Raw genomic sequence first — 9,351 nt, forward strand, 5'->3', positions numbered from 1 at the left:
TTTTTGGCCTCCCCAACACTGTGATTACAGGCGTCGACCACCACACTGGGTCTCGGTGGCTGGCTCAGTATGCCTGGGTGTGGAGCCGGCCCCAGCAAAGCATGTGGTACTGGGGATCAAACTCAGGTCCCTGCGCTTGCTTAAGCAAGCACTTAGTCTGTTGAGCTATCTCACTGGCCCTCTGTAGTGCAGTTCTTGATACCATCACCTGCCAGCTGAATGAGTCTTAGACAAACTGCTGCAGATGTCTGAGCCACAGTTTATTTATCACATGGGCCTTATAGCAGCTTCTTTATAGGATTTGTTGGGAAAATTAGATGAGCTTCCATAGCTTGCCAACTTGGCACACAGTAGACATTCAATATCCTTCTTTTTATGTTTATTGCTATACAAAAAGTATGAAATTTCTATTTCTCATTCCATTGACACTGAGCCCAGCAGAGCTCCATGAGGAGGAGACTGGGTAAATCTAGAACAAAGGACATTACTGCCGACATTCTCTTAGTGGGCACGTTTGCTACACATTTCTAAATTCCCAAACAGGGACTAGGTCACCTCAACCCCTGATCTGTGCTCAGCTGCTACCATAGCGAGCCTTTTAATACACAGACGTTGGTTGCAAAGCCTACTTCTCTACCCTGTTCCAGATGGATGAAACAAGAAAACTCACCTAATGCCCTGACAACTCGCATCAGGACTTCCCCAACTTTCATTCTGGTCGCAGGTGTATGCTTGCCCTTGCTGCTGTCATACTGTGCCAATAGGTCAACCAAGATTTTCTCAGGGTACACATCTGAGAGCAGGGCAACTCCTAGGGTTCAAAAACAAAAGAAAGAACTCATTACTGTGTGAAAGGCAAATAAACCCAGATATCCTGTGACGGGATGAACACAGAGACATCTAATCCCATGTGTAATTCTACCAGCAGGAGCAGCCCTTTATTCAAAGAGACTATATAATGAGTGGAGAGAAGAGGGCCTGGGAGTTCAGACTCCTCGATTTGCCTCATTCCGGCCCAACCTCAAAGGTCTCTCGCAGCACTGACATTCTTCAACCTATGGGTTGTGGATGCTTAAGGCAGAAGCTACATGATTACATATCATGGCAGACATTCATTCAGCAGCAGGAGGCAATCACTAGGGATTCTCCTGATTCTCACAGGGTGACAGACTAGACTGTCCCTGCCAACAAATAAGCTGGAAGCATAGTATTACTTCCTGCCTTTCCTTGCTTTGTTCTCCTCTTTCAGTGGCATTATTCTTGATAAACTATCCATGATGAGAACAGCAAGCAAACATTTTCAGAGTATTTTGAGCACGATGATTATTAGACCTAAGTGTATGGCTGAGTTTCCCAATCAATAGAAATAGGGAAAATTCTCCCTTTGAGCTTCCTTTCTAGAACCTTTTCTGCCACTGATGCCAGGTCCTTCTTCATGTATGAACCACAACAGTATTATCAGATCTGAGCCCTGCCAAACTGAACCACCTTTGCAGGGATGGAATGAGGGGAGACTTGGACCTCAGACCAGAACCAAATCCCAGTTTTCAAATTGTATAAATTCTATACAAATTCCACTAGTCAAGAGAACAAGGCTATAGTCTTCTAAAGGACAGTGAGGAAAATAATAATAATAATAATAATAATAATAATAATAATAATAAAGGCAATAGGGCTTTCCTCTTCTTTTTATGTTTATTGGTACTCAATATATCTAGGATGAGAATGCTTCTCACCACATCTGGTCCCTACTTTTTAGTCAGGATTTTCTCAATAATCCCCTAGTCCCACTGCTTCTTTTCCCTTATTGTAGCTAAAAGCAATTTGGTTTCAAACCATAAGTCAGGCCCTTTCATTCTTCTGTCCAAACCCCTCAATGGGCTCCTTCTCCCCTAAGTAGTAGTAGCCCCTGCCCCACACTGCCTGGGTTCTCTCCCTGACTGCTCTTTGACCACAGTCTCTGACCCTCACTGTCCTCTACCCCTGGCCACTTCATTCCTCTTCTAGGAGACATGGCTGTCTTGGCTGGGCATCTCTGCTTCACTCCATGTTTCTATCTGCCTCAGCAGATCCTTTTCCAGGAAGCCATACAACTTGCTCCCAAACTTCTACTTCTCCTCACACATATTTATAAGATATAAAGCAACAGCTTCCTTTCGCCTACCACTCTTTATCCCTCTCTCCCTGCTTCACTTTCTTCTTCACATGTATCAACTGAAGGTCATGTACTTTCTTATTTATTGTCTGCTCCCTTCCATGGAATGTCAACTCCACGACATCAAGGATTATGTTTCCTGCTGTATCCCCGATGCCTAGAAAAGTGTTAGCACTTAGCAGGTGGTCAAGAACTATTTGTTAAATGATTCAATGAATGAATGACTAAAGGCTCAAAAATGCACTCTTCATGCAAATTACAGGAATTTAAGAAGAGAGGTTAGTGATAGAGTGATAGAAATGCTGAGAAATCTGTACTTTTCATCTGAGTTTATCATTCTACTGTCTAAGCAGACAATCTTGCAGGCAACGTCTACACACTGCTTTCTATGTTACAGAATCTGATTCCACCCTCTTATAAATCAAGTGCACTCTTTCCACCCCTGCACGCACCTATGTGAGCCATGGCAGCGGCGCACCTGCTGAGGCGGCACCTGTCTGCCCATCCTCTTGTCTGCCCTCCCCTCCCCCATCTTTTCTTTGTTTCCAGAGAAGTCTCTGCATGTAGCCCTAACTCATGCTGCTTCACATGTAAGCTCTAATTTTACAGGAGCTTACATGTTCTCCTCTTGAGTTTCAGGATGTGGTGAGACTTGAATTACACAGTTCCCTGTTGGTAAAATGTGACACTGTCATTTGTAGTTTGCTCTATTGTGTAAAGTGATGGGGATATTCTTGGAGATCAAGGTGGAGTTAGAGAATATTCTACCAAAGGGAAAAAAAAACAAAAAAACAAAAAAAAACTTTGTGACTTAAGAAAAAAGTAAATGAATTAAGGTGTGGTAGTACATGCCTATAATTTTAGACCCTAGGAGGCTGAGGCAGGAAGATTACAAGTTTGACCCCAACCAGGGCAACTTAATGAAAACCTGCCTAAAAAAAAGTAAAGGAACTGTTTATTAAGGGAGTGAAAGGATACACCTTCTAAGTTCTAAGTGTCCAAAGCAAAGTGAATTGGTAGGCACTGACTGCAATTCCTGCAGGTGTGTAGTACTGATGTATTACAAGGCTGGTATATATCAGAGCTTCATCTTCGTTGTAGCTTTTAGGAATCTGTTTGCCTTTAGGAACACAGGTGTGTTCTGCAATTGAAAACAGTGGAAAGAATGGGGTCTGGTATATAACAGTTAGATTTGTCTAATTTTTTCCAATCTATTACTGAAGTCCCTCCTACTGTTGATTATTCCTATTTTTTTCTCTTTAGTATTTAGCAGAAATGTTTACTTCTATACCATATTACCGTGACCAAATGAGCTCCTGATATCCTCCCTGCAGTGGACAGACATGTTGGCTATGCACAGAATGCAGCTTTCTCCCACAATAACTCCCTGGAGTTCCTTCGGGAAAGCAGGCTTGACTTTCTCAGTCCATGTGGCTTCCGTGGGGTAACACTTTCTCTCCTCACCACAATGACTGATTCAGGATTGAGAAATGACACTCGATTCTGGAACCCATTTTGGAACACCGGGAAAGACAGGTTTTGCTTTTATTTTATATTCTGTTTAAAGTTACTAATTTAGAGTTGTCACATAAGAGTCATGACAAAAAAGCAAGGGAGAAAAAGGAAGAGATTTGATGACTTTTTTTTTTTTTTTTTTTTTTTAGTACAGGGTCTACAGGGTCTCACTACACAGATTGGACACATAGTGGTCCTCCTGTTTTCAGCCTCCCAAGCGCTGGGATTACAGATGTACACCACCACGCCCAGTCACTTGATGACATTTTTTGAGCCACCAAATCAACTCAACTTCATTTTTTAAAAAAACTGTGACAGGCCTAGGGAAATAGCTCAGTAGAATAAATGCTTGCCTGGTAAGTACAAGGGCCTGAGTTCAATCCCCAGTTCCACCAAACAAAACAAAACAAAACAAAAACCTGTGAGATAGTCTTGTTTGATTAAGCTGCCCAGGGTTGCCACTAAACTCCTCACAGTGGGCTTGACTTTGTAATCCTCCTGCCTCAGCCTCTCAGAATGCTGTGATTATAGGCATGCACCAACATAGCTGGCTGATCCAACTGCATTTTACTTAGACTTTTTAGATACATAAGCCAATATATACTCTCAGATGCTTCTGTTCATTTTTTTTCAGCCAAAGGAATTCCATGGTTAAGATTTTTTTTTTCTTTTTCAGGGACTGTGGAGATAGCTCAGCAGGCTAAGTACCTGCCTGGCAAGTACAAGGACCCAGGTTTGATTCCCAGTACCACATGTCGTACTAGCCACCAAAACTGTGCCTGGTGGTACAAACCTGTAATCTCATCACTGGGGAGGCTGAGACAGGAGGATCACTACAAGTCTGAGCTGCACAGCAAGACCCTGTAACAAATAAATAAATGTAGAAGAAAAAAATTTAAAAAGAAAAAAGACCTTTTTTTTCCAACCTGGTCTGATGGTGCATACCTATAATCCTAGCACTTAGGAAGAGGCTGAGGTCGAAGAAATGCCAAAAGTTTGAGGCCAGCCTGGGCTTTTGGTGAACCAGCCTGAACTACATACAAAGACTGTCTCAAAAAAAAAAAAAAAAAAAAAAAAAAAATTGTCTTTTTTTTCTATAAGACTAAATTTTAAATTCTACCGGGGACTTTAAGTTTTCCTGTTACTTCATTAAAAGGTTGCCAAGAGCAAAGGACAGTTTCCTTGCTTCCCACAAACTCCGTTGTGTTAGCAATTGTTTGTCTTCCTGCCTTCTTGCTCCACAGATTGCTGCCAAATGGTCCTCTGATTGTTGTTGAAGTTTTACTTTCTAAGATACGGTTGCTACCTATGAGTTGATAAATCCCTGGAGGACAAAAAAAAGGTCCCATTTTAGTTAGCCAGTAGTCAAGAAAATCATATATGGTAGGCAATGACAATAAAATACATAAGAATTTTTTGTAGCTGTTTTTGTTTCTTATTAGAAAAGTTTCTGAGCGATGACATACTGAGGTGAAAGTTGGAACCTTCACATAATCCTTGGCTGCCTCACACTTGATAATTCTTTTGTAATTTGAAAATGGGGTAATTTTGGGGGCAGCACAGGCATTAAGGAAGCATGACACATTAATCCCTCTGGCAATGAGAACCAAGTGATCATGTGAAAGATATCTTCTCTTGTTCTGATCACAGGAAGATGACTACACATTTCAAGATGTGGTATAATAGATAAGATATGTAGAAGGTAAAAGTGAACCCAAATTGGCAAGAGGTCAGGAAAATATTCTGTTTTGTGGCACAGCATAGGGGGAATGAGCTCAACTGAAAAAAATATTACTGAAACTATTTCCTGCAATAAAATATGGTCAACCTCACAAAATAACTGTTTCTCCCTATAGAAACTTTTTAAAAGTGTATTTAGTTCAGGGTCTGCAGGGTCTCACTACGCAGATAGGACTCATAGTGATCTCCTGTTTTCAGCCTCCCAAGCGCTGGGATTACAGGGCACCTCCACGCCCAGTTTCAATTCCCTCTTAGTGCCCTGGGGGCGGGGCCAACACAGCAGGCTGGGGATCGAACCCTCGGCACCTGAGTCTGCCTAAACCGGCACTTTAATCCACTGAGCTATCTGGCCGGCCCTATAGAAACTTTTATTACAAAGCCAGAAACATATTTTGATTGAAATAGTGTTGACTTCAAGATGATCACTCAGCATGCTACGCAGAAATTTTGCAACCCTTCAGCAGTTAAGGGGTTCAGGTGTTTCCCTCTACACAGTGCTCTTACATTATAAGGAAGAATGGTCTAACTTGAAATGCTTTTGCTGACTGGCTCTATCTCAGAAACCTACAAAACCATCTCTACTTTAAAACTAATCCAGGCAGATAACAACCCAAACTATCCATTCAGCCTGGAAAATCACCTACTCACTTGAATTTCTCAGGTATTCCCTGCCAATAAAACTAGAAGAAACACAAAATCCCACAGACTGTATGATTCTATTTACATGAAATATCCAGAATTAGACAAGTCTATATATAGAGGAAATAGACTTAGTGGTGAGAGTTCAAGGGAGGTGGAGCAACTGCTAATGGACATGGACTTTCTTTCTGGGAAAATTAAAACAAAATCTAAACTTGACTATCAAGATGCCTACACATTCTGCAAACACACTAAAAACCACTGAACTGTACACTTAAATGGAATAAGTTGTACAGTATAGGAATTATATCTCCAAAATCTGTTATTTATATGTACTAAAACATCATATACATGTTTATTTTTTATGTATCAGATACAAATAAATTTAATTTTTTTAAAAAATAAAAACTGTAAGAAAATATTTAATGTCTGCTCTGTCAGGCTTGTAGCTCAAAAGAAAATGGGGCAAGGAGATAGCTCAGTGGCATAAGCACCTGCCTGGGAAGTGCAAGGTCCTGAGTTAAATCCCCAGATGAAAGAAAGAAACTAAGAAAGAAAATGGGATAAAATGATACAGCACATCTTACACGTAAGGGGAAACCCACTACCAAGGGGAAAGCATTTAATTATTTGATGTCCAAACCTGATTTGGTTGCCTCTATAGCATAATAGTAGAAAAAGAGAGAAAATGACTTGGTATTTGTGAGCTGAATGGGAAAAAAAATCAAGTACTTTACATTTTGCAGAATGGATTACATTTGTAAGAATGTTGAGTTATGTTTAATTTTTTTTTTCCAGAACTGGGGATTGAACTCAGGCCCTTGCACTTGTGAGGCAATATGTTTAAAAATTTAAATTCTGTGGTAAGCAGGAAATTCTACTGTAAGAATTTATCTTAATAGAAAGCACAAGCATAAGTAAGAATTTTCTATGCATAAAATAATCACTCTAGCACATTTATAATAGAGAAGAATTGAAAGAAATTACAGGCTCCTAAATAGAAGACGGGTAAATCACAGTCATTCATATGCAGTACAGTAATATAATGCATACATCCATCTCCCCCAAAAGGAGCAGCAGCTTTTTAAGCATGGTTATAGAATGAATTCTAAGATCTGTTCATAAATGAAAAGTAAAATATACAGCAGTGTATACACAGCTCAAGCTGTATTTGTGTACAAAGGGAACATACATATCAAATATTTCTGGAAGGACAGAATATTCAACAAACTAATGAGATTGGTTTCTAGGGAGGGAAACTGGGTGATTAGGAAAGAATATGCAACTAAACGTGGCAACTGACTGCAAACATTTGTATTTTTTTACTCATGAAATTCCACTAAAGCAATAACTAATGAGTAAAAAGGTATAAACCCACAAACAAGAAAAAAGAGAATGGGATAGTTGTGAAAGGTTGAAGTGTGTGGGGGGGGGAGACAAAGAAGGAGTAAAATGATGAGAGTTAGACACAGTTACTTGATCATTTGGAAAAATTCAGCAATGAGTAAGTGGAAAAATATACAAAAAAAGCAAATATACAAAAAAAGACTGACTACTGTGCCCACATCAGCAATAAACACGCACACAGCCAGCAGTAAACACTGCCCAGTGATTTGGCCAAAAAGTGAAGGAAAAACGTTAGAAAGGATTTGAGTGTGCATGTGTACTATGGCCATGCTCTTCACCTAGCAAATTAGATAATGTACAAATTTTTTTTTTAACCAAGAGAATTATAAACATTTTATTTAAAAATGGGAGGCAATTACTAGAAGAAACTGCTTGAAATAGGTAGAGTTGAAAATTATCGTCCTTGGGGCTTGGATCTGAGGTTGGGGTAAGAAAAACAGGGTAGGGTACTACTGTGCTTGCTCCTGCGTGGTGCCCGCTTCACACCATAGCAGGAACCCGTTTCCCTACTTTCTGCAAGCTCACTTCGCAGAGCCTGTTTCTTCTCCTACCTTTAATAACACTTTGCTACCAAAAAAAAGAAAGAAAGAAAGAAAGAAAGAAAGAAAGAAAGAAAGAAAGAAAGAAAGAAAGAAAGAAAGAAATAGGGCAAGGAAGAAGATTTTTGAGTTTTAGAAATTATCTTTACAGCAATTAGGAAAAATAAGCTAATTTTTAAAACTAGAAAGACAAGAAAATACACATTAATCTGTAGAGAATCCTGTAGTCCAAAAGAACAGTAAGTGACAGCTAAGTGGTCAGACACAAGGAAATTTTCCTTTTTTTTTTTTTTGGAAATTTCCTTTTGATCATAATCACCAATCTGTGTTGTTCTTTCTTGCAGCTCTGAGTTACAAAGACGAGAAAGGTAGCATAAAAAGAAGGAAAATATTACCCTTTAGCAACATACTTCATTTGGTACATTTGAGAGCTCCCATTATTATGGAAATTCACAGTAATTTCAGCACTAAGAATCCAGGAAGTTGCACAAACTGGGGAAGCTGGTTATTAAATCAAGGAAGTATGGGGAGCTCAACTGAATAGCTGGGCTGTCTTTGCAATTAGAGTGAGTGATAACACTAGCATACCAATGTGGTGTTTAGTTTCCCTAAAGCCCCAAAGCCGTATTTTAGCCCCAAAACCTATGGACAGGTCCCAACAAATGTATAAATGAGTGAGTGTTACTCAGTCTTGAGGAAAAAACCGGGTTACACCAGTGACAGAAGAGGCTAACAGCTGCAGATCTGTAAGAACCATACCTAGAAATCTCCCTGTAAGTCAGAGTCTAAGTAATACACTCAAACACTAAGGTAATGTCATTATACTGGCATAAGTTGAGTTGTAATTCCCATTGTGGAAAGAAAAAAATAAAAGTGAAAAAAATATATTTACTGACAGTCATATTTACTGAAAGTTATTTGGATTATGAAATGTTATGAGTGAAAGGCTCAAGTCAACAATTTCTGACAATTGTCAGTTCTGCTGATAGCCCACTATTATTATGGACTACTGGACTATATTGGGCTATTTTGCTGAATTCAAGTACCTACAATATTTGAACTGGCATCAAGTATGAAAAAGTCCCTTAAAGACTTCTCCAAATACAGTTTCTCTAACAGCAATGGAACACCCATCTCTGACAAAACAAAAAAGGGGTATATAAATGACCATTTTGTAGTGAATACACACACACACACACACACACACACACACACACACACAAAATAGTTAGGATAGATATACAGCTACTTTCTCTTAGTTCAATGAGAAGAAAGATTTGTACTAATATTGTTTATACAAGATATGTCTGCATCTTATACTCTAACTGCTATGAAGACAACAGTATGCAATGTACT

General features: G+C 39.4%; 1 protein-coding gene across 1 annotated transcript in view; it reads right to left on the reverse strand.

Moving 5' to 3' along the window:
* The window catches only part of Tango6 (transport and golgi organization 6 homolog), a 253,744-nt gene that overhangs the window by 124,514 nt on the left and 119,879 nt on the right, over window positions 1–9,351 (reverse strand). The window contains exon 13 of the mRNA XM_004626015.2: window positions 671–811. Within this exon, the coding sequence (XP_004626072.1) occupies window positions 671–811 (141 nt within the window). The remainder of the gene's footprint in view (window positions 1–670; window positions 812–9,351) is intronic.

This window comes from Octodon degus, unplaced genomic scaffold, assembly GCF_000260255.1.
Source record: "Octodon degus isolate 3935 unplaced genomic scaffold, OctDeg1.0 scaffold00011, whole genome shotgun sequence".
In the NCBI taxonomy this organism is placed as follows: domain Eukaryota; kingdom Metazoa; phylum Chordata; class Mammalia; order Rodentia; family Octodontidae; genus Octodon; species Octodon degus.